General features: G+C 42.4%; 1 protein-coding gene and 1 long non-coding RNA gene across 8 annotated transcripts in view; one reads left to right on the forward strand and one right to left on the reverse strand.

Moving 5' to 3' along the window:
* ATP8B4 (ATPase phospholipid transporting 8B4 (putative)) overlaps window positions 1–26,858 on the reverse strand; it is a 283,705-nt gene that overhangs the window by 20,302 nt on the left and 236,545 nt on the right. For all 7 annotated transcript variants that reach the window (XM_088839599.1, XM_088839597.1, XM_055437072.2 and 4 more), the window contains one exon: window positions 2,820–2,903. In XM_088839599.1, coding sequence (XP_088695725.1) covers window positions 2,820–2,903 — 84 coding nt within the window. The remainder of the gene's footprint in view (window positions 1–2,819; window positions 2,904–26,858) is intronic.
* Window positions 3,056–23,665, forward strand: LOC129563254 (uncharacterized). The gene is made up of 3 exons (XR_008687327.2): window positions 3,056–4,478; window positions 4,733–4,791; window positions 20,545–23,665. It is a non-coding gene; the product is annotated as an uncharacterized LOC129563254 (long non-coding RNA).

Genomic DNA, 26,858 nt, shown 5'->3' on the forward strand with positions numbered 1-26,858 from the left:
CAGGCTGATTACTATAATCCCCATAGGCTCCTTGGAAAAAAAGCTATGACCAACCTAGACAGCATATTAAAAAGTAGAGACATTACTTTGCTGACAAAGGTCCATCTAGTCAAAGCTATGGTTTTTCCAGTAACCATGTATGGATCTGAGAGCTGGACCATAAAGAAGACTAAGTGCCAAAGAACTGATGCTTTTGAACTGTGGTGCTGGAGAAGACTCTCGAGAGTCCCTTGGACCGCAAGAAGATCAAACCAGTCAATCCTAAAGGAAATAAACTCTGAATATTCACTGGAAGGACTGATGCTAAAGCTGAAGCTCCAATACTTTGGCTACTTGATGCAAAAAAACTGACTCATTGGAAAAGACCCTGGTGCTGGGAAAGATTGAAGGCAGGAGGAGAAGGGGACGACAGAGGGTGAGACGGTTGGATGGCATCACTGACTCAATTGGGATGAGTTTGAGCAATCTCCGGGAGTTGGTGAAGGACAGGGAAGCCTGACGTGCTGCAGTCCATGGGGTCACAAAGAGTCAGACATGACTGAGTGACTGAACTGAACTGATGGGACCAGGAATGCAAGTTTCTCTGGTTTCCAGAGTTAGGCAGCAAAGAGGTGTCCCTTGGGTGGCAACCACAAAAATAGGGGCACCAGACACATGTACCAGCACCTGTTCAGGAGATACTGGTGCTCTGAAGCCTGGCAAAGGGAGCATGCAAGGATGGCACCGACCCTCTGTCTCTGGAGTGTGTTCCAGCAGACTCTGAGATGTGTGTGTTCAGCCTGCTCCCAGGTCAACACTTTAATATAATCTGATGAGCCTCTGTGACTGGCAATGTCTGCTGTGTCTGCACTGGGCCCAGGAGCGAGTGAGTCTGAGCACATGGGCCCATTCAGAACTATTTCTTGGATTGCTTCAGTCTTGTGGGTCTTGGAACAGGAGCCCCATTGGTTTGGGGGGCTTATCTCTCAGTTGAGGGTTTTAAAAGTTAAGGTGCTCAATGTGGGGTGCATACCCTTCACTCCTAAGGGAAGAACTTCAGGCTTTGAGTTTTCTCCTGGTTGCAGACTGCCATGCTGAGGGTGGGGGTAGGATTTATCGAGATTCAACTCGCATCCATGAATGTGGTTCTCTTCTTGTTTGCTCAGGGTATAGTCTTCACTCAGACAGCCTTTAGGGTTGTTTAAGAGAAAATTTTTCCTTGTGTAGTTGTAGACTGTGTCCACAGAAAGAGGTGAATTCAGGATCTTCCTTTATCACCATCTTGAACTCTTCCCTTATTATATTTTTTTTCCATATTGCACAATAACCATCTTTTCCCAGAAATTGTTTTATTTTTAATATTTTACTCCACATTCTGGGCAGCTACAAAGCACCAAGAAAAGGAACACTTGTAAGCATGGGCACTTGGAAATGAATGAGCTTAATACTTTATATCCGAAGTCTTCAAGAGTTGATTGGTTTTTGTAGAATTTCACAAAATGAGTTGTTCACAATCTGCCTTTTTTACATACAAGAAGTGAGGCTTACAACTGACTACAAAGCTTCAGAATGGGAGAGCAGAATGAGCTCATAAAGTTAAGATTTATATTTTGCAACAGATGGCTTTGGGCCAGAAAATGAGGCCTAGCAAATAGATCTAACAACAGCCTGAAGAAAATCTGGTCTCCTTAAAAATACTTCAAAAATTTTTTTAAAAATAATACACTCTAACTGTGCCATGGAAACTCCTCTGGCTAGTCTTTCACTTCCCCATGGGCAGCCAGACTTTTCCCTCATCCAGGAAGTACCCTCCAAGACTTTGAGTGTGCCAAGGACCTACCATTTTATAATTGATTCCCTCCCTTCCCTCCCCTCAAGCACATTGAGCTAAACTAAAGAAAACTACGCCCTTTCTCCCTCTATGGCTCTGGGGCTCTGTGTCTCCCTCTCCCATTGGCAGGGTGCTCCTCTGGCCTGGAGTTTCTGTTCTGAGTCATGCTGGGCAGTTTCACCGCAGATGCTAGCTCTTTGCACTCCAGCCCAGCTCCATGATTTTCTATGTATCCTCAAATGGTTCTCTGTACTCTCAGAGGCTAATGCAGGATTCCCCAGTGTGTGAACTAGAGAGACTAGTTCTGAGGCATACTGGTCAGTTCTACATGAAAAATAAGTAAATGTACAGTCCTATGAGTTTGGGAAATTCTGGGCTACAATGTAATTAAAGAGACTATTGCTTGTAGGACCTCTCAGAGCCTTTAGAGAAAATAATGTAGGGTGTGAGTCTTTAAGAGGATAGTAATCAAGCTCTGATCTGAGATCTTTTTAGGGAGTTGGAAGGGTTTTTGATCCATGTGATACCTATTAAGGTATCGACTCCATTCTTAGAACTCTTTCCATGATTTGCATCTTCTCAGTTCAGTTCAGTTTCTCAGTCATGTCCAACTCTTTGCAACCCCAGACCTCCCTGTCCATCACCAACTCCCAGAGTTTACTCAAACTCATGTCCATTGAGTCAGTGATGCCATCCAACCATCTCATCCTCTGTCGTCCCCTTCTCCTCCTGCTTTCAATCTTTCCCAGCATCAGGGTCTTTTCAAATGAGTCGGTTCTTCGCATCAGGTGGCCAAAGTATTGGCGTTTCAGCTTCAGCATGAGTCCTTCCAATGAATATTCAGGACTGATTTCCTTTAGAATGGACTGGTTGGATCTCCTTGCAGTCCAAGGGACTCTCAAGAGTCTTCTCCAACACCACAGTTCAAAAGCTTCTATTTAGAAGCTAAAAGCAACTAAAAGGCATCAACAGAGCAAAGTAAGTTACAAAGACAGAGGAAAATACATACCTGGTCAAAAATCCCCATGGCTAAAACAGGCAGCGATGTGTAGACAATGTTAAAAAGGGTAATGAACCACTGGTCATAGACAGTCTGAAACGAAATTAACACATCAGTGAGAAACAGCATGCACAGGTGTGAGAATATTCACTTTTAGGCTCTTAGACTATCTCAATTTTCCTAAAGTGGATGGGAGTTTGGTGTTAGAGTCAGACAGACCTGAGTTCTCCGCGGGCTCAGTCTCTTATCCGCTTTGCTGCTTTATGGGATACTAGATCTCTCCAAACTTCAATTTCTTCATCTCTAAAGTGAAGTCATACTTTCCTTATAGAATTTCAGTTGGGGAGAAGGGCATCAGACATGTAGAACACCTAACACAGTGCTGGATGCACACAAGCTCTGGCCCCTCTGGTGGGTTATTTAACCCTTTAGGTTTTCAATGTCTTCTAATAAGTCCAATTACCTGAACTGCTAAGCAATAAGCAAAGGATCCACGGACATCTTCAGAGGGAGATACAGAAATGAACCTGTCAGCCCCATCCTGTGTTCACATGGAGAACCTTTTCTTGTGAGTGGTTTACAGCAAGGTGGGCATGGAGCTAGCTGCTCGCTACACTGGATATAAATCAGACAATAAAAATACCCCTCACACCTATAGACAACAGTTCCTTGCATGAACCTCACTAAAAGTGAGGTGTGTAAAACTGTCCTTATATCTCCTTTGTATTAATAAGTACACAGAAATGTAGAACCAGAATGGAAAAAGTATTATAGACCTTATCACAGGCAAAGGGAAAGATTAAAACATAGGTCTCCAGCTCTAGAAATTTCCCTGGTGTTCCAGTGATTAAGACTGCCTTGCAATGCAGGGGATGCAGATTCGATCCCTGGTCAGGGAACTAAGATTCCACATGCCACGCTCCACAACTACTGAGCCCACATGCTCTGGAGCCTATGTGCCACAACTAGAGAGCCCATATGATGCAACTACCAAAGCCTGTGCCCTCGAGAGCCTTCCAGCCACACCAGAGAGTCCATGCATCGTGATGAAAGATCCCACATGACATAACTAAGACTTGATGCAGCAAAATAAAAAATATTTTAAAAACAAATAAAACAAAACATAGGTCTCCAGCCCCTAACCAATGTCTGTTCTACCTCTGTATCATTCATTCATTCAATATTTATTAAGAAACCACTATGTGCCAGGTACCAGGTTCTCAGCAATGATAATTTAACATGATACAATCAGGTAAAAATTCCTCATGAAGTTTTCACTGTCATGGTGCCGAGGAAACAAACAACAAAAAAGATTTTATATAATAAACAAGATATATAGTTGATGAGTAAATGAGTGAGTAAGAAAATAACAAATACTAGGGTAGAAAGAGGGTAGGAAATATGGAAGGGTTGTAAGGTGATTGGAGAAGGTATCACTAAGAAGTAACATTTGAGAAAAAAAATCTGAAAACAATTAAGGATCAAAATATGCAGCTTTCTGGGACATGAACATTTCACGTGGCAAGTAGATCACATGAAAAATCTGTGAGGCAAGAAAGCATCTGGCATGTTCAGAGGACAACAAGACAGCCCATTTGGCTGGAGCAGAGCAACCTATATGGAGTATCATGAATTTCAAAGAAATAATTACAGGAGGATCCTATAGAGGTAACTATGAATTGTTCCCTAAATAAAAGGTGACAACATTAGAGGATTTTGAGCAAAGGAACATCATGATTTCTACTTTAACCTGATTCTCTGGATTCTGTGCTGAGAATAAAGAGGCACAATTGTGGAAGTTGGGAAACCAATTAGGAGGCTAGTGCAGTGCTCCAGATGAGAGATGAAGGTGACTGGATCAGATGATCAGTGGAAAGAAGTGCTGGATTTTGAATATTTTCTAAAGCACACTTTCTTCTTAGGGAAATTCTGAAAGCAACAGGAATCTTAAATGCAAATGTTCCAGACAGAGAAGCTAAAGGTAGGTTCTACATAGTTATATAGGTAAGGCAATCTTTCAAATCGTGTCTCGTACATGTAGATTATATAGAAGAAAATATTTTGATGGCTTTATTGCTAGATCTGGATTTGGACTATTATATGTCTTTGCATTGCTGTTTGTTCTTGAGATGGGTGTATACTTGTTCAAGGAAAGGAGAGGTGGAAGCCAGTCTTCAAAGGCCAAATCTCAATCTGAAATTTCTGTTGAAGCTCCACAGGTGGTTTTATTCAAAACTGAATAAACCAGACACTGTGAAAAATGCTGATGATTGTATTCTGAGCAAGGTTAGTCCCTTGGTAAGAAGTAAGGAGCATGGACATGTCAATCAATTCAAGGAGAGTTCATTCTTAGGGCAAAAAATAGGAAAAAAATGAGAACAGAAAAAAGGAGGTGTGGGGGTAGATGAGAGAAGGAAGGAATTTGCTTTATTCTCTGAATATCTCAGAGAGTTGAGGCCTGGAATCTACATAGGAAAGACCTGCTCAATGTCATTCTCTTTGAGGGTATGCCAAACACAAGGCAGGAAAGTTGAATTCTACTACCAATAAACAGTTGAGACAGGATTTAGGCAAAGGGGCAACATTAGGGACCACCATCAAGAGGCCTGTGCTTGTGACTCAGAATAACCATTTCCAGTTTTTAAGTTCTCTTTTGTTATCAGTGTATGCATGCTAAGTTATTTTAGTTGTGTCCGACTTTTTGCTACCCTATGGACAGCAGCCCACCAGGCTCCTCTGCCCATGGGGATTCTCCAGGCAAGAATAGTAGAGGGGGTTGCCATGCCCTCCTCCAGGGGATCTTCCAAACCCAGGGATCAAACCTGCATCTCTTACATCTGCTGCTTTGGCAGACAGGTTCTTTACCACTAGCACCACTTTGAGGCTTATTAAATTCTGTCTGAACTCTGCTGTGAGGATCTGAAAGGGGGCCTTATGTCCAGTGATATGCTAGGTGTTTAACAACTAGCTCGTAAAAAAAGAAAGAAAAAGCCTGAGTTGTAACATTTACCAATTTCCATGATGTAAATATTTTCCGTTGGCTGTTCAAGCAGTCATATCACTGAGTTAAGAAGAGATGTGCCATAGCACACCACTGTATAGTATCTCCACCCCATCAGTCCAACAGATGCAATTAACCTCAAGAGCGTAATCAGCAAAAGATGGTAAACTCATTTAAAAGTGACTCAGTGGGAGGAGAGGGTGGGATGATTTGAGAGAATAGCATTGAAACATATATATTACCATATGTAAAAACAGATAACCAGTGCGAGTTTGATGCATGAAGCAGGGCACCCAAAGCCACGACTCTGTGACAACCAAGAGGGATGGGATGGGGACAGAGTGGGAGGGGGCTTCAGGATGGAGGGGACACATGCATCAGTTCAGTTCAGTCACTCAGTCGTATCCAACTCTTTGCGACCCCATGAATCACAGCACTCCAGGCCTCCCTGTCCATCACCAACTCCCGGAGTTCACTCAAACTCATGTCCATCGAGCCTGTGATGCCATCCAGCCATCTCATTCTCTGTCGTCCCCTTCTCCTCCTGCCCCCAGTCCCTCCGAGCATCAGAGTCTTTTCCAGTGAGTCAACTCTTCGCATGAGGTGGCCAAAGGATTGGAGTTTCAGCTTCCAATGAACACCCAGGACTGATCTCATTTAGAATGGACTGGTTGGATCTCCTTGGAGACTGGAGAGTCTCCAACAGACTCTCAAGAGTTTTCTCCAACACCACAGATCAAAAGCATCAATTCTTTGGCGATCAGCTTTCTTCACAGTCCAACTCTCACATCCATACATGACCACTGGAAAAGCCATAGCCTTGACTAGACGGACCTTTGTTGGCAAAGTAATGTCTCTGCTTTTTAATATGCTATCTAGGTTGGTCATAACTTTCAGAATGGAGGGGACACATGTATACCTGTGGCCAATTCACACTGATACATGGCAAAAAACACTCACAATATTGTAAAGTAACTGTCCTCCAAGTTTTTTTAAAGTGATGAGTTTGGAGTAGTTATGATCTTTGTTTTCCATATAGTTCATTTAAATTATAAGTTTATAGAATTTAATTTTCATTAACGGTTGTGTTTAACCACTGGCTCACATTTAACAAGCAGTTCTTAGGGACCAATATAGGCTAACTCTAGCATACCTCAACCTAAGTTTATGCTGGGAGAAAAGTAGTACAGACAGCGCAGATTCTAGAGGATCTGAGACTCCTTGTGGCAAGAGAGAACCTGCAGAAGGGCAGGGCAATTGCCTGGAGTATCAGGCAACCATAAGAATAGACCAGAAAAGCTTGTCAGCATTCCCTGGAAACCCCAGGATATTCTAGCAGAGGTATCTGAAACAAGCCTGGATTTATGGTACTCATATAAGACAGGAGCATGTGCCATCAATAACAACTGATTAATACCAAACTCCCCACTGAAGATGAACATATCCATGCTCAGTCATGTCCCACTCTTTGTGAACTCGTGGAGTGTAGCCCTCCAGGCTCCTCTGTCCATGGAATTCTCCAGGCAAGAATACTACAGTTGGTTGCCCTTTCCTTCTCCAGGGGATCTTTCCAACTCAGGGATTGAAGCTGCGTCTCTAGAATCTCCCGCATTGCAGGCGGATTCTTTACCACTGAGCCACCTGGGAAACCCTATAGGTGACAGAGACATGTGCCATCAATAACAATTGATTAATACCAAATTCCCCAGTGAAGACAACAACAGAAACTAAGGGTAAAAAAAATATCTTCATCAAAGACTCAGTGAACTAATGAATGGGGAATACCTGTCAAGATAAGGGAGAGGATGAGAAATTAAGAACAACTTCAAGGCCTAGGATGATGTTTTTTTCTCCAGAGACCGTGTTTATCTCTATCAGCTGCTGAGGTTGGGATGAAAGCCTGATGTTTTGTGGGCCAACCAGGTGTCCTGCCATAGACCCTAATCCCAGGAGGCTGTCCAGATTGAGAAGTATGTCAACAGGATCTCTACCCTTGACGAGAACATTATCCCTCTACTCTCAGAAAATGATTAAAAGCAGAGGGTCCTGAGCTCCTCAGTTGCCCTTCTGTAAATCTTCAGCATCCCCAGGGCACATGGCTCAGAGCAGTGCAACCCTCCAGGGGCCCAACCCACAGCAGAGTGTTAACAGAGTCGCAGGTACCACCTCCTGTCTGCCGAACTCCTGTCTGCTCAGCCTCTTTCTCTTCCTTTAAACAAGCCAATGTGTCCAATGAGTGTATTCCTAGCAATATATGTCAGAATGCCTGCCTTCCTGCACCAAGAGACCTATGAAAACGCTCATACCAGCACTGGTTATAAAAGCCCCAAACCAGAAACATTCATGACAGACACTGTGGTATACTGATATCATAGAATTCTACAAAATATGAAAAGCAAGGAACTATATAACTGTATCCAAAACCACAAACGAATCAAAAAATATATACGATATAGAGCAAAAGAAGCCAGACAGAAAAGTATGATTCCCTTTCAGTAAAGTTTAAAAATGTGCCAATCTATGTTGTTTAGAGGTTTATACTCATATGGTAAAATTTTAAAAGAACATGATTATAAAATATCAGGGCAATGATTACCTCAAGAGAGTTGGAAAATGAGGTGTGACTGAGAAAAGGCAAGGGAGCTTCTGGGGTTTGACAACCTTCTGTTCTTGAACTGGATCATGAGGATGTGAGTGTTCATTTTACAATTTGTTAAGCTGACATTTATGTATTATGTACTTTTTTGTAGATTTGTTATCTTTTACAATAAAAAGGGAAACACGTGACCTTATTCTTTAGTCACAGTCTGGTAGGACTTTGGGCAATGGGAGTATTTTAAATATCCTGATGCCCATGCCATATCCAGGCCAATTTAATCAATATCTTTGGAGGTGGGATGATCAAAATATCGATAATTTTAAAAATTTTTCTGCTAAGTCCACTGTGAAGCCAAGATTGAGAATTTCACTTATCCCATCCAGAAAGAAAGCAGTCGCTGACACAAACCCTCAAGTATTTTATGATGGTTTCATATCAATTCATTTCATGACTGAAGCATGGAATATATTAGAGGGGGAAAACTATTTAATTGAAGTCTGATAGCCCCAGGCAAAACCTCACACTATTGGATCTCTTTTTCCTCCACCTCATCCACCATCCAACTTCTACTCACTGAGGAGAGATGATTTCAGATACAAGAAAGAAAGAATCTGGAAATTTATGACAAGCTAAACTGTGAGTGGGGCTTCCCTGGTGGCTCAGCAGTAAAAAATCCATTTGCCAATACAGAAGACACAGGTTTGATCCCTGGGTTGGAAAGATCCCCTGGAGAAGGAAATGGCAACCCACTCCATATTCTTGACTGGAAAATCCTATGGACAGAGGAGCCTCGGTGAGCTACAATCCATGGGGTCCCAAAAGAGTCAGACACAACTTAGCAACTAAACAACAACAAAACAATCAGTAACTGATGGTCTGGCCTAAAGCGTCATGAACATCACCACAAAGTGCCTAGCATTAAACCTGCAGTTATCTGATGGTAGCGTTTGTAGGCTGGTATTCAGATCTGAAGCCTCATTTCACAACTTGAGCAAGAGAGGACAGGAAAGGAAAATTAGTGAGAATAAGGTTTAAATGAGTTTTTATAATTTCTTGCAAGAGGGCTTGCTGCCACACAAAATCACAACAAAAAGAAAACAAAAATTAGCTGGCTGATATGTATGGAACACACTATGGGCCAGATGTTATTGACTCATTAAATAATCACAACAATTCTGTGAGGTTGGTGCTATTAACAGCTTTCAGTTTACAGAGAGGGAAACTAGTTTGAGGCCCATTAAGTGAGGAGACTGCCCAATCCCACTGAACATGAAGATTTTCAAAGTGGTGTCGGGAACTTTTAGGGGATCCACAGTGTCAAAACTATTATCAGAAAGATGCTAAGAAGCTGCTTACTTTCCCTCTTTACTCTCATTCTCATATATGTGTGTGATGTCACAACCAACGGGATGCAGAAGCAGATGTGAGAAACCAAGTGTCTCCTGTTGTGCTAAATAGTTAAGAACTTAAGTATAAAAACTCACTCTCTTCTCACAACTAAGTTTTTATTTTGAAAAGCACCATAATTTTTTTCACTAAAATATGTTACTTAGAAAAGTATGTCATGGATGTGTTATTTTTTAATAAATGTTTAACTTTCCTCCATTTTAATTCCTAATATATTGCCAATGCAGGAGATGTGGATTCAATCCCTGGTTCGGGAAGATCCCCTGGAGAAATAAAATGGCAACCCACTGCAGTATTCTTGCCTGGAAAATACCATGGACAGAGGAGCCTGTGTGGGCTATAGTCCTTGGGGTTGCAAAGAGTCAGATATGATTTAGCAACTAAACAATAACAACAAATGATAAATATTGATAGAGTCCTAAGATCACAGAGTTGGAAAACTGCTGGCCTATCAAGTGTCAGGACCAACTCCTAGCCCTGGTACTCAGCATTCACAGCATTGACCATGGCATGAAACCACGGCTCAATCCATGGTATCATTTGGGAAGTTTCTTTAAAATCTTCCCTGCTCATGTCATTTTTATATAGGTGAAAGTGTACAACAAATACAACTCTATATGCTGGTTTTTGTCATTTAAAATGATACCATTAACTGAAAACTTTCAAGTGGTTTCCCATTTTACTTAGAGTGAACTTCTAAGGCTTTCCACCATGCCTTAAGGCCCTTGCTGATCTATGCAGCCTACCTCCTCAACTTTGCCTCACTGCACTCTTGTCCTCACTCACAGAGCTTCAGCTTCACCGATTGTCTTTCTCTAACTTACCAGGCTCATTCCTATGTCAGGGGACATTTGCACTTGCTATGCCCTCTGTCTGGAATACTTGAACCCCAGGGTATTCATATGAACATTTCCCTCTAAACACTGAGGTCACGGTTCCAGTGTTAACTTCCCAGTGAGAGCTTCTACAATACCCAGTGCTTTCTTAATAGCAATTCTGAGATTATCTCATTAATTTACCCGTTTATTATCTGTTTTCATCCCACTGGAATATAATCTTCCCAAGTAGCTCAGCTGGTAAAGAATCTGCCTGGAATGCAGGAGACCCCAGTTCGATTCCTGGGTCAGGAAGTTCCCCTGGAGAAGAGACAGGCTACCCACTCCAGTATTCTTGGGTTTCCCTGGTGGCTCAGATGACAAAGAATCTTTCTGTAATGTGGGAGACCTGGGTTCAATCCTTGGTTTGGGAAGATCCCTCTGGAGGAGGGCATGGCAACCCACTCTAGTATTCTTGCCTGGAGAATCCCCATGGACAGAAGAGCCTGATGGACTATAGTCCATGGAGTCGCAAAGTCAGACAGGACAGAGTGACTAAGCACAGCACAAAATATAATTTCCATGAAACAGAGACTTATGCACAGCGATGACTCCCATATCTAGAGCAGTGTCTAGCCAATGGTGGTGCTCTAAAAAGATTTGTTGAATATTTTACAACTTTTTATAAATGTTAAACATTTAACTTGCTAGTAGACCCTCCCCTGAGGACATGAAATGGGCTTTGCAAATTCAGTGTGTCCAAGCCTGGACTCATTCTCATAGTCCCTTAATCAGTCCTCTCCTGTGTTCCCTGAATCAGCTTCTGACACTACCACTTCCATCCCAGAGCCCAAGTCAGAAATCTGATATCTCTTCCTCTCTCCAACACCCAACATTAAATTAATCCCAAACCCCACTGACTTAACCATGCCAGATGGGTGGTGGTCCAGCCCAAACCAGTCTTCGCTTCAGTTCACTTCCCTGGTTTGGGATTCCCATCCTTTCCCTCTTCACCTGCTTCACTCTGATGGATCGCTGAAAGGTCAGGGTCAGGTCTTCTAGTAAGCTTCTCTGAGTTCTGCCCACTGCCATCTTCCATAGCTGGGTTCCCGGCCAGTAGTCCCATGACATTCATACCTCACTGCTTCACAGCAGTCACTCGATAATTATCTATGACCTGGTTCCCAGGCCCTCCCCACTAGACCTCAAGCTGGCTTGCTGAAACTGCAGGACCCCATGGGGCTCCTGGGCATGGAAGCCTTTCCATGTCCCCCATTTCTTATTTGCAGGGAACAGCTCCAACTTCTATGACCTTCCTTGAGTTCCAAAGGGAAGATTCCAGCAACGGTTAAAGCAGGACCAGGACACAGAGACAGGGTGAAAAAGCCAAGAAACAATGGTGAAGCCTAGGACAAGGTCCTGGTTCCACCTCAAGGGAGTTCAGTTCAGTCACTCAGTCGTGTCCGACTCTCTGTGACCCCATGGACCACAGCATGCCAGGCTTCGCGGTCCATCACCAACTCCCAGAGCCTGCTCAAACTCATGTCCATCGGTGACGCCATCCAACCATCTCATCCTTTGTCGTCCCCTTATCCACCTGCCTTCAATCTTGCCCAGCATCAGGGTCTTTTCCAACAGTCAGTTTTCTGCATCAGGTGGCCAAATTTTTGGAGTTTTACCTTCAGCATCAGTCCTTCCAATGAATAGTCAGGACTGATTTCCTTTAGGATGGACTGGTTGGATCTCCTTGCAGTCCAAGAGACTCTCAAGAGTCTTCTCCAACACCACAGTTCAAAAGCATCAATACTATGGCACTCAGCTTTCTTTATGGTCCAACTCTCACATCCATACATGACTACTGGAAAAACCATAGCTTTGACTAGATGGACCTTTGTCAGCAAAGTAATGTCTCTGCTTTTTAATATGCTGTCTAGGTTGGTCATAGCTTTTCTTCCAAGGAGCAAGTGTCTTTTAATTTCATGGTTGCAGTCACCATCTGCAGTGGTTCTATAGCCCCCCAAAATAAAGTCTCTCACTGTTTCCACTGTTTCCCCATCTATTTCCCATGAAGTGATGGGACCAGATGCCATGATCTTACTTTTCTGAATGCTGAGTTTTAAGCCAACTTTTTCACTCTTCTCTTTCACTTTCATCAAGAGGCTCTTTAGTTCCTCTTCACTTTCTGCCATAAGGGTGGTGTCATCTCCATATCTGAGGCTATTGATATTTCTCCTGGCAATCATGATTCAATGTTGTGCTTCATCCAGCCCAGCATTTCACATGATGTACACTGCATGTAAGTTAAATAAACAGGGTAACAATATACAGCCTTGACATACTCCTTTTCCAATTTGGAACCAGCCTGTTGTTCCATGTCCGGTTCTAACTGTTGCTTCTTGATGTGCATACAGATTTTTCAGGAGGCAGGTAAGGTGGCCTGGTATTCCCATATCTTGAAGAATTTTCCAGTTTGTTGTGATCCACACAGTCAAAGGCTTTGATGTGGATCAGTAAAGCAGAAGTAGATGTTTTTCTGGAACTCTCTTGCTTTTTTGATGATCCAGTGGATGTTGGCAATTTGATCTCTGCCTTTTCTAAATCCAGCTTGAACATCTGGAAGTTCATGGTTCACTTACTGTTGGAGCCTGGCTTGGAGAATTTTGAGCATTACTTTGCTAGCCTGTGTGATGAATGCAATTGTGTGGTAGTTCGAGCATTCTTTGGCATTGCCTTTCTTTGGGAATGGGATGAAAACTGACCTTTTCCAGTCCTGTGGCCACTGCTGAATTTTCCAAATTTGCTGGCATATTGAGTGCAGCACTTTCACAGCATCATCTTTCAGGATTTGAAATAGCTCAACTGGAATTCCATCACCTCCACTAGCTTTGTTTGTGTGATGCTTCCTAAGGCCCACTTGACTTTGCATTCCTGGATGTTTGGCTCTAGGTGAGTGATCACACCATTATGGTTGTCTGGGTCATGAAGATCTTTTTTGTATAGTTCTTCTGTGTATTCTTGCCACCTCTTCTTAATATCTTCTGCTTCTGTTAGGTCCATTCCAATGGTATGGACCTAACAGAAGCACATAATAATAACCTCAAGGGACACACATAATATCTTTGAGCTCTTTAGCTCACACTAAAATCCCCAACAAATGCAAGATGTCAGCACTCTTCCTTCCAGAGAAGACCACAGAGGCCAGATTAAAAGAACCAGAGAAATGCATCAAGAGATTACCTGAGACCAGTTTAATGGAGTACAGGCCCTCATATACCCTGACCCTTATCAGCAACTCCCCCCTTGAACCACTGCTATAAAACTCCTCACCAAATCCTCCAAGGTTGGGACACACAGTTTTCAAGGGCAGGAGTTTACTGTGTTCCCCTTTGCCTGGCAAAGTAATAAAGATATTCTTTACTACTGCACCTAAACCTCTGACTCTGACAAATGGATAGTGCCCATAAGTGAATACCCTCAATAAGGAGGGAAAGAAGGAAGATAGGGAGGGACAGAGGGAGGAAGAAACATGCAAAGATTCAAGCTTCAAGTTGTATGTTTAACAATTTTTTTAAAAAGGTGCATTTTCCTACTAATTATACTTTTTTATGGAAATACAATCCTTTATTACTACAACCAAAGATATTTGTACCCATAACAAACTACTATATTAATGAAATCAATGGAAAATTAGAGCATGATTTAAAGAACATGAAATATCTTGATATATTTATGTACTTTCCTTATGAATATTTCATTATATCAACCACTGTTTACTCTAACTCTAGTTTTGCCTCTACAGATGTCATTCATGAGTCACTCACTTTTAAAAAACACCTTTCCCAGTTATGTGTATTGATTTAGCACAGTTTAGGCTTTAGGGGCTTAAAAGAGAAAAAGGAGAATGAAAAAGCTGGCTTAAAATTCAACATTCAAAAACTAAGATTATGGCATCTGGTCACATCACTTTATGGCAAATAGATGGAGAAACAATGAAAACAGTGAGACTTTATTTTCTTGGGCTCCAAAATCACTGCAGATGGTGACTGCAGCCGTGAAATTAAAAGATGCTTGCTCCTTGGAAGAAAAGCTATGACCAACCTAGACAGCATATTAAAAAGCAGAGACATTACTTTGCCAACAAAGGTCCATCTAGTCAAAGCTATGGTCTTTCCAGAAGTCATGTATGGATGTGAGAGTTGGACCATAAAGAAAGCTGAGCACAAAAGAATTGATACTTTTGAACTGTGGTGTTGGAGAAGACTCTTGAGAGTCTCTTGGACTGCAAGGAGATCCAACCAGTCCATCCTAAAGGAAATCAGTCCTGAATATTCATTGGATGGACTGATACTGAAGCTGAAACTCTGATACTCTGGCCACCTGATGCAGAGACCTGACTTATTGGAAAAGACCCTGATGCTGGGCAAGATTGAAGGCAGGAGAAGGGGACGATACAGAATGAGATGGTTGGATGGCATCACTGACTCAATGGACATGAGTTTGAGCAGGCTCCGGGAGTTGGTGATGGACGGGGAAGCCTGGAGTGCTGTAGTCCATGGGTTTGCAAAGAGTTGGACACGACGACTAAGTGACTGAACTGAAATGATTAAAAAAGTAAAGTCACAAGCAGTATTTCTACTATTACAGGCTTCTTCCTCTCCTTGCAAGAGATCTCCAACTGCTCAGATAGTTATCCTAGTAGATGCTCTACTTAGCTACATTCAGAAAAATTTAAAGATTCCCCTCTGTTGACTAGGGCCAGATGAGAGGGACATACTAGCCAGATCATGACCCACATGGACTCCCATCCATGTTTCTCCCCTTCCAGGCATCCTCAAGCCCTCTGCTACCTCCACTATCCCCACCTCTCTCTCTCTCTCTTCTGCTCTTCCCCATTGTTATGGGTTTACCAGATACCCCAAATAGATGGGCAGGGTGAAGAAGGGAGGAGGAAGGATTTTTCTGCAGCCTCTTGTGTGAGCAGCATTCTGGCCTGAGACTAGATCAGATCACTTCTGACATTGATTTTGGGTGACTCAAAATTGTTTATATAAACAGGAGTCCTGAACAAAAATATTTGTCCTAGGAACTGCATCCTCCTAGAGGCAGCCATACCACCTCTACTTCCAAATTTTCTGTTCTGCATGATGCTACTAATCTGTTTGGAAGCCTAAAAGTGTCTCTTCACAGATCAGAAAAAAAAAGAAAGTGGAGTGTTCCTTTTCCCAACCTCACTGTTTTCCTATTTAGGGAAAGCTCCTCCCTGCTCCCTTTTCTGTGGGGGCAATTTATCAACCTTATCGACCATTTTATATAGAGTAAAAATACCCCAGCTACAAATTACAATCTAACAGCTTGGAGAACACAAAAGCTATGATTTATAGAATACCACATTTAAATAAACTTTAATAAGGATCTCAGACAGTTACAAAGGGCTTTCTATTCTGAGACCATTGGCTTAGCTCCTTGTTCAAATGACAGGACGAAATACCTCTCTGGAGACATGTATTCATCCCTTTTGCTGTGTGTTTCAGAGGAGAACTATATAATAATATACATTTTTTTTTCTTTTTGGCCTTAAAAAACATTTGCCATTTAAAGAAAACACATTGTGGGGTAAATATGAGGTGCTCAGCCTCAACACATCTGTTACTGATTTGTGTAATTAACAGAAACCCACTAGCCGGATCCAGGAGTAATGGCCCAGGCCTGAGCACCCACCCCTCCCTGGGTTTTCCCCAGAGCACATCTGGAAGGCCAGGCGGTGGCAGGGGAGTGAGGGGGGAGGTGGACAGGGGACTGCCAGCCAGGTTGAGATGGGCTTGCAGGTAACCAAATCCATGAAGTCATCCAAGCCTTGAGATTAGTCGCACTCTTTCACGTCACTTTCCAAACTTTTCATTATGAGTTTTCTTATACTGTTTGACAGAACTAATGTTTTTCTGGCCTTGACAAGATAATTGCTTCCATATCACAGCAGAACCTTTAGAAAAACATACGCAGCCCTGTATCTCACTGACAATGATAAATTGTCATCAGATGATATCAGAAGCACAGAGTGCCAGTAGTTGCATGGTTTCAAATGTGAATTCCCTAAACAGGGCTTCAACCAATGGGATTTTTTTTTATTTGTTTGCTGTGGGTTGTTTTTGTTTGTTTGTTTTTTTGAGGTGGGCTTATCTCTGGCTGGGGACAGTTTATCTTTATTAAAAGTCTTGCGGGCATAAGGTACTTTAAGTTACACATATAAATAGTATACATGAGCCCACAGTGGATTCCATGAAAACCATGCAGGCTTTGATAATGGATTGGAATAAGGTATGTCCTTTCTAAGGATCCGTGATTCAGTTTAAAGATTTATCTGATCTTTCTCCAAATCCCCCTACTCCAGAAATCTGGTTGCAAATCTCATCAGGAGAGATTATATTTAAATTGTCTTTTTAGTGGCAGTTTGCTGGCAGAAGGTGGCCTTCAGCTTCCAGAGGCAGTCTGCCTAGACGCAGGCTGGGCCTTTCTAAGGATCTGAGTTGTGGGAGACACTCCCTATAGTACAAGGTCTCTCCCTCTCAATAAGAGAGTTCATTTTCTCCCCATAGTCATAGTATACTGAGTGTTTCTGGATGTTTCTCCTTCCTTTAGATTCCAAATAAAGCAAACATTTGCCTGATTAGGTGTTAAAAGAAGACAGTTTTTTCTTAAAGATTTAGCCATTCTCTCGAAGGTCCCTGGAGAAGGAAATGGCAACCCACTCCAGTATTCTTGTCTCGAAACTCCCATGGACATAGGAAGGCTACACTCCTAGGCTACTCCCTAGCAGGCTACACTCTGTGGGGTTGCAGGAGCCAGACACAACTTAGTAACTAAATTGCCACCACCAGCCATTCTCTCAAGTCTGTAACAATTCCAGTGGCCACTCATCAAACAGAGCAGAATGAGTGCTGAAGAAACAGTCAGAAGGCATGGTGAATTCTGGTCTTCGCCTTGTCTCCTGCTGATCCTCAGCTCTTGGGGAACTTGGATTCCTCCTCTATAAAATAAGGAACTAGACTCAGTATCACTGACATTCCCTGCCAGAGCAAAGATTCTAGATTTCAACAAGGCACACACATTTTGTTCTGTGTCCCGGCGGCTTCTCCCAGGAAAGGTCCACCCAGCAAAGTGAACAAAGAGAGTCTGGTCCCTGCCCAACATATTCTTTCCCCATGTGTCCAGAAATAGTCACAACAGAGGCGAGCCACTGAGGTTAAGCAAAGGAAAGCCCACAAACGAAGCACAACCAGCCTGAAGCACACCATCATCCATCCCAGTGACCTAAGCACCACCATCTCACAAGCAGTGAGAGGTCCCACCCATCGGCCCCTGGGAACCTTGCATGTCACAGCTGAATGGGCTCACACATCTGCCCCACCCCACCTACCAGGAATCTACTGGAGCTCTCATCAGAGAATAAGAGCCTAGATAAAATTCATCAGGCACCGAGAGACAGGCCAAGGTAGTAAAGAAACAGCACATGTCATTTCATTAAGTAATTAAACTGGTGTCTTAAAAGTCAACAGCATGTCTATGGAAGCACATCTGTTTACGTTTGGTGAGATGTTTTCAGCTGCAGAGTGGATTACTTCAAAGCAGTCTGTTGAGAGAGGCAGGGAAGAAATATTTAGGTGTTTATAAATCATACTGAGATTGGACAGGGTTGGCCCCAAGATACGTCCCATCCATGACAAATTTAATTTTAAAAAACCCTTGGTGGAAAAATAAGAGAAAGGTGACTACAGAGTTACTCGACATCAATTTCATATTTATGAAAATGAAACCGTTCCCAGGCTAAGTTCCCTGAGGGCAGGAACTGCATCCCTCTGGTTCATTCTCTTATCACTGGAGGCCAGCAGAGCATTTGGCCCCAAACTGGCACTCAGTTTCCTCTTTTGAAATGAATGAGCATTCAGAGACTTTAGGTTCTGTGCTAGAGGATGTCAGCGAGTCTCAGTCTTGTGGGGACTAAAGAGGTGACTGCAGATCAGGCCTGCCGAGGATGGACCTCTGCACACATGCCTGATGTTACTGCATCTGCAGGGCCCTGGAGGTTTTATTACTACTAACTCCATTTCACTGCGGAGCTTTCAGTTCCACTGAAGCAATTTAGGAGAAGGATGGCAGGGGTGGAAAGACTTCAGACGGTCAACTTTCATTAACAGATTGGAAGTAAGCAACTTTCTAATGGGCTCTAGGGGCTAAGAAAGCCTGTCACCCAACACGTGGCTTTGGAGGCCCAGACCAGCTCGATGAGTTCAGTGGGTGAAAAAGTGTCACTGAAAAAATGCCCCCTATTCAAAAATTCTCATTCTATGCAGACTAGTGTCTCTCCCAAAAATGTTGTTTTCTTTTCACTTGCCTCATTTACAGCATATTGTCCTTAGAAAAACAGGGCTAAGAAAAAAAGCCAAAGAATTTTTCAGTTAAACCTGTTGTTAATCAGGAGTTTCTAGTGAAAAACAGGGAATGGAAAGGAGACCATGAACCCAACCAATCCCAATTCCTTATTCAAGTTGCTCTCACAGCCAGTTCTTAGTAATACTAACACATCGGCCCACTCAGATGTGGGTGGTATGGAGCGTGCGTGTGTGCTTAGTCGCTCAGTACATGACCTTCAGACTAGAGTCCACCAGGCTCCTCTGTACACAGGATTCTCCAGGCAAGAATACTGGAGTGGATTGCCATTTCCTTCTCCAAGGGATCTTCCTGACCCAGGGATCAAACCTGCATTTCCTGTGTCTCGTGCACTGGCAGGTAGATTCTTTACCACGGCACCACCTGGGAAGCCCAGGGTAGGATGGGGAAACACCAGTGTTTTCATCTTTATAGAAGTACAACATCTGTTCTAGGATATACTTCTTGCTTTATTTATTTATTTATTTTTGTCTTAACCCTGAATGGTTTTTTTTTTTTAATTGGAGGCTAATTATTTTACAATATTATATTGGTTGGTTTTGCCATACATTGACATGAATCCGCCCCGGGTGTACATGAGTTCCCCTTCTTGAACCCCCTCCCACCTCCCTCCTCCCCTTATCCTCCCTCTGGGTCATCCCTGTGCACCAGCCCCGAACATCCTGTATCATGCATCGAACCTGGACTAGTGATTCATTTCACATATGATAATATACATGTTTCAAGAGAAGGGAACTCTCTTACACTGTTGGTGGGAATGCAAACTAGTACAGCCACTATGGAGAACAGTGTGGAGATTCCTCAAAAAACTGGAAATAGAACTGCCATACGATCCAGCAATCGCACTCCTGGGCAAACACACCAAGGAAACCAGAATTGAAAGAGACACATGTACTCCAATGTTCATCGCAGCACTGTTTATAATAGCCAGGACATGGAAGCAACCTAGATGTCCATCTGCAGACGAATGGATAAGAAAGCTTTGGTACATATACACAATCGAGTATTACTCAGCCATTAAAAAGAATGCATTTGAATCAGTTCTAATGAGGTGGATGAAACTGGAGCCTATTATTCAGAGTGAAGTAAGCCAGAAAGAAAAACACCAATACAGTATACTAACGCATATATATGGAATTTAGATAGATGGAAATGATAACCCTGTATACGAGACAGCAAAAGAGACACAGGTGTATAGAACAGTCTTTGGGACTGAAGAGGGCAAGGGTGGGATGATTTGGGAGAATGGCATTAAAACATGTATATTATCATACTTCTTGCTTTACACAGTAAGTAATACCATCCAGTTTTTAAAAGTTATTTCTGAATGAGTTGATTTTAAGTGGAATTTTAGAAATTAAAAAGAGATTTTAAATTCCACTAACAGCAGGTCAGTTGGAAAGTATTCAGGCGTGACAGGAGGGTTTTCCTCCTTTTAATCAATTATGTTATACATTTGCTTCCCAGATGGCACAAAGATAAAGAATCCAGCTGCCAATTCAGGAGATGCAAGAGATGAAGGTTTGATCCCTGGGTCAGGAAGATCCCTGGAGGAGATGGCAACCCACTCCAGTATTCTTGCCTGGAAAATTCCATGAACAGAGGAGACTGGTGGGCTGCAGTCCATGGGGTTGCCAAGAGTTGGATATGACTGAGCACACACACACTTAAAACTTTATACAAACCAGCCCCTGCATCCCTGAGGTAGCCAGACTTTCAGGCCTCCAGACTTCCACTTAATTTTGAAAATATTCATATTCTCACTTGAGATTTAATTGAGCCCTTGAAGTCACACCAGATCCTCATACATTTCTCCCTTTCCCTTGCTCTCCTATTAACTTCAAATTCAGTACTTCTATGAGACATATTTGTGCATGTGTCTATTTCCCAATGAGAAAATGAGTACGCTGTGGGTAGGGACTTGACCTATTTATCATTTTATCTTCGCTTCCCAAGTCAGTAAACAAGCATTTTTACTAGCAACTTGACAGTGCTGTGTGACTCATGACTATGGGCAAGGGATGAATTATTCAATTTAAAATGACAAAAATGTAAATGTTTATGAAATCAGGGTAAACAATTTGTAATAAATGTACATTTCTGAGTGCCATTAAGAAAAATAACATTTTTGAAGAATGTAAAACAAGAGGGATTTCTCAAAAATGTGATGGTTTTTTAATGAGAAAGTACAAAATGTATGTTCTCAGATATGTAAAAGTTGACATACATTCACATATATTTGTTTTTATAATAATGACAAAACTTTGAGGATAGTGAAATGAGTTTGTAAAAGTTTAGATGTAACCTCCTGTCCCCACTTTAGCATGTAAGACAGGGTTATTTCATCCCTAAACTAGAGCTAATTAATAAAATAGAAGTTTTTGAAAGAGAGGACCATAAATAGCCTATTCTTCTAGGAAAAATATTCTTAGCATCATTTTGTGCTTTGTACATCTTACCACTTCAAAACATTGAAACTATGATAAATCATTTTGAAACTGTCACCACAGAGACATCTATTCCAGAATTTCCCAAAGACAGGTTCTGTATGGTACCTGTTCTATAGGACTTTATGCATATTGCTTGGAAAAAACAGGGTTCTATGCCAAGTGAGTTTGGGTAATAACACCAAATCTCATTGACTCTAAGACTATTTATCATAAGAGACAGCATTATCGATGCAAAGATTAGACCAAAGTGGGGATCTAACATTCTCATAAAGCTAAGGCAGCAAAGGATTGAATCCTTAGTGTGAGAGTACAGAGAAAATAAATCTTCACACAGAAAGGGACTGCAAGGAAATTTGCCTGCTTCAGCCTTGGCAGCAGCTAAATGGAGAGACAAAAAAAAATACCTCCTGAAACCTGAATCTCTGATAGTATTCAGCAGAGTTTGCAACCTAAATTCAAAAAAATCCTAAAACAGAGAGAAAGATTTCAGGTAGGTGGTGTCCTCAGGGAATCAGTGCATGCCACATATATGCTCTCTAGAAAAGAGAGATTCAGGAGTGATGTGATCACGATGGCAGCTTAGGTCATCCCCAGCTTCAGTTCCCCTCACAAAAAGACCACCCAGCAACTGTCCACAGCCAAGAGAGCACTGTGAAACCCCAGGAATGGGAGCGAGTGCCCCACTGGATCACAGAGACTGAGAAGGATCACATTAGAAGGGAAAGAGGAACGACTGCACTGACCCTGGCACCTCTCCCCCAGGCTGGCACAGCACTGCACCAAAAGGGCCCCTCTGGGCCTACGGTTTCTCCAGTGGGAGAAAGAGAGCCCAAAGTGGATCAGATAGAGACGTAAGGGAGGCAGGGCTTATAGCAATCAGCACTCAGCAGCACTGACGCAGAGATGCCAGCCAGGGGCTCTGCCCATTTGCAGAACTGATCCAGTAACCCCTTCTGGCCAGGAAATCTTGTTTGGTCCAGGCAGTTCTGCCTGATATGGGTACCCAGTCAACAAGCTATATTTGCTGTGTAGCCTGTTCTGTAGCCTCACCTGGGCAGAAGAGAAAACTTATAACCCCACCTAACTGCTGAATATAGCCCCCAGTCCCACTGAACCAGGAAGTCTGGGCAGTGAACCCAGGGAGCCCTCCATCCTACAGCCTGTTTATACAGACCCCCAGATCAGAAGGCCTGCCCAAGTCTTAGGTATAGCTTCTGTCCCCATACAACCAGGGAGTCAGAGCCAAGACCCTGGGCAGCCTCAAAGCCCAGCCTGTGATACTACCCAGTCAAGGAGCCCAGTCTATAGCTCCACCCCAAGCAGAGCCCAACATACAGAACCGCCCAACTGCTAAACACTGCCTATAACCCAGCCCACTCAGCGAGCTCAGCTAGTGCATCTACTCAACCATGGAGCAAATCACCTCTGGGTTCCACCTGGTGAGGGAACCCAGACAGGGACCCAGCCCAGCTTTGGGGCACACACTTTGGTCCCACCTAATCACAGAGCACAGCCTGAGGTCCCTCCAAACTTACAGCCCTGCAGGTGGCTCTATATAAACACAGAATCCAGCCAGTAGCATCATCTGGTCAGGAAACAGTCTGAGATGTCATCTACCATGAGCAATCACAGAGCCCAGCCAGCAGCAGCCCCCTGACCTCAGAGCACAGGCAGGGACTTCACCTAACTAGAGACCCTGCCAGCAGCCCCCACCTGCCCACAGATGCTGCCAGCTGACCCATCTAGTACTCCAAGCTGGAGGAGATCTATGAACTGTCTGACAAGGAATTCAGAATAATCCTCTTAAAGAACTTCAGTGAACTGTAAGAACCCACAGGAAACAAAAATTAAGAAAACAATACAGAAACAAAATGAGAAGTTCAACAAAGAAATGGAAATCATCAGAACAGAACTCCTACAGCTGAAGGATACAATGATTGAAGATGTCAATAGACAGCATCAGCCAAGTGGAAGAAAGAATCAGTAAATTACAACATGGGTCATTTGAAATTATCCGGTCAAACTCAAAGAAATAGAAAGCAAAAATGGTGATTTCATGGGCTAGAGAGAGAAGGAAATAGGGAGTTGCTTTTCAATAGATACAGAGTTTGTTTCAGTTTTATAAGATGAAAAAGTTCTGAAGGTCTGTTGCATAACAATGTGAATGTACTTTTAATATACTGAATGGTACATTTAAAATGGTTAGGACAGAAAATTTTATGTTTATGTGTCTTAGCACAATTAAAAATATTTTAAAATTATTTTTAAAAAGCTGACATAGACTATAATTAAAAGACCTACTTCATATGATTATTATAAGAATTGAACAAATAGAGGTAAAACATTTAAACAATGGCCTGGCACATAGTAAGTGATATTTAAGTGTTAGCTATAATTACAGTTGGCTTTTATCCTTACTTGTTGGTATCAACAATGTCATGACTCCACCTAGAAGATGACATCAAAGCATTGATGTCACTACAAGGGTACTGTCATTGACCTGCTGCCTTTTCCTCTCCAACAGATAATAACAAATTACTACTTGCCACTCTGCTGACAAGCCTACCGACTTTTGTGAAAATCCTGGAACTGGAACCTTAAATTCTCCTCAGTGTGGGTAGCTAATAAAATCCGTGAGATCAGTTTGCCATGTCCACCAAGAAGACACCTCTCAGACATCCCTTTCTGTACCTAAGACACCAGTTCCTGCAGGCATCACAGTCTGACACATAGTAAATATTCACTGATTAGATGAAAGCCTTTAGTGGTAAGACTGAAGTATCCTGTCCAGTAAGTGTAAACCTAAGTCTCAATTTGATCAAATCATCATAAAAATTAGGGCAAATGGCCCTGATAGCAATCCAAGATTTCTACTCAGTGGCCCAGTTGGTCTCATGTGGTGACTCCTCCTCTGCTTAAAGAGGATATTCCCTGTCTTATTTAAATCAGCCAAGATCCAGCCAACGCAAAGTAAACCAGGGAAAATCCACTCTATGTCTTTTTTAGAATGAAGCTAAATATATATATATATATATATAAATAATTTAGAAATATTACCTGTGGCCCAATTAACTATCATATCAAATTAACGCAACTGAAAAAACATCATTCTACTTTCTGGAATCAATGCCATAATCACACTATGATCTTAAGACACTGACTCCACAGTGTTGGTCAGGCTGTACTTTTTTACACAGACCAGATTCAAAGCCTATAGAAATGGCCCTTGGTGCATGTACAGTAAGTGGCACCTGCAGGAGTGACTGGAGGCAAGTTAGAAGGACTCTCCTTGCTGGATCTGCCTCAAGGAACACAAGAAAGGACCCTAGAGACATCCTACAACACTGAAATGACTATACACCTTCTTTGTGCCAGGTGTCATTCAAGAGTGCAGACTGAGGGACTTCCCTGGTGGTCCAGTGGTTAAGAACCCACCTTCCAGTGCAAAGGACTGAGGCTCAATACCTGGTCAGGGAACTAAGACCCCACATACCATGGGGCAACTAAGTCCATGTTCCACAACAAAGATCCCTCATGCCACAACCAAGACTCAATGCACCCAAATAAAAATAAATAAGTTTACATAAGTTCCCCCTCCTGAACCCCCCTCCCACCTCCCTCCTCCCTTTATCCTCCCTCTGGGTCATCCCCGCACGCCAGCCCTGAGCATCCTATAACATGCATCGACCCTGAACTAGTGATTCGTTTCACATCATGTCAATGTATGGCAAAACCAACCAATATAATATTGTAAAATAATTTGCCTCCAATAAAAAAATAAATTAATTAAAAAAAAAGTAAACTACATAAATAAAAATAGTCATGTGTGCACAACTCAGATATGGTTTCTTTCCTCGAGGAGCTCAGAGTTAAGCTAGATAAAATCATAATAGACTGAGTTAATTGGGAAAAGCAATCCTTTCTCCTGAAACAAATACCCCTCTTTCTCCTGACCTTGTCTGAGTGCATGTATAAGCCTCAGGGGCCAAGGTTTTGGCAAGGTGTATAAGGAGATTCTAAGCCCTCTGGAACAATTCTATTGGGAGGGGTGATAAGATGTTGGCTTAAGTGGCCCCTCTGCCTCAGAGAAGATAAGTAGAGTCTAGAATGGACAAAACAGCATCAGCAGATTGGATTTCACTCTGGGCTCTGGGTTCAAAAAGCATTCTTTCAGATTTTCTTCTGTATTGGCCAGTATTTGACCATACTCAAAGTATGGTCCCCCACCTGCAGCATCAGCATCTACAGGCAACTTGCTAGAATTGCAAATTCCTGAGCTCTGCCTCCTACCTACTGAATCAGCAACTTGATGGGAAGCTGTGCTTTAGAAGCCCTCCTGGTAACTCCCATGCACATTAAAACTTGAGAACAACTGGTCCAGATCAACTCACCACCGTCAGCAAGAATACAGAGGTCCAGTCCAGACTGACAACGGATTTAAAAGAAGACCATGCAATTAACCAGTTTTCAGTGTAAAAAATAATATAGGGTGGGCCAAAAAGTTCATTTGGGTTTTTCTATAAGATCTTATGGGAAATCCCTAATGAACTTTTTGGCCCACTCAGTAATAACAAATAATAAAAAGGAGACGACAAGAACACAGAAAAGAAACATGCTCAATTAAATCAACCATTTATGAAACCTAATCATAAATGCGACGAATTGACTCACTGGAAAAGACTCTGATGCTGGGAAGGATTGGGGGCGGGAGGAGAAGGGGACGACAGAGAATGAGATGGCTGGATGGCATCACCGACTCTATGGACATGACTTTGAGTGAACTTCGGGAGTTGGTGATGGACAGGGAGACCTGGTGTGCTGTGATTCATGGGGTCGCAAAGAGTCAGACACGACTGAGCGACTGAACTGAACTGAACTGAATCATAAATGGGTGATGTGCCTCATAGCTGAGTTTACATCAGGTACTCATGTCTTTAGTGCAATCATTTTTCCCCCTTGCTGTTCTCTTTCAAACTGAAAATACTGTTGAGATTAAAAATCTAGTTGTTTAACATCTGACTCTGCCAGTTTTATCAGATCCTGAAAGCAGAGCAGAAAATCACACAAGTGTAGAGATTACAAGTCATTGAACATTCATTTCAATTTCACAGTTTCAACAAAGACAACTCTGGCGGTAAACTTGTCTATCCAAGCTTTGTGTGTCTGCACATTCAAATCATTAATTACTCCTCTGTGTCCTAAGAGGTCTAAGTAAGAGTTGACATCTCTTCAGTGTCTTATGATCTTTCAAAAGCCCCAAACATTTACAGTATGAAAACTGGATATCTCAAAACACCACTTGGCAAATAGCCTTGTTTCATTCTCAAGGGG

The sequence above is a fragment of the Moschus berezovskii genome, chromosome 9, assembly GCF_049115385.1.
Source record: "Moschus berezovskii isolate FMDL1 chromosome 9, NW_MosBer_1.0, whole genome shotgun sequence".
In the NCBI taxonomy this organism is placed as follows: Eukaryota; Metazoa; Chordata; class Mammalia; order Artiodactyla; family Moschidae; genus Moschus; species Moschus berezovskii.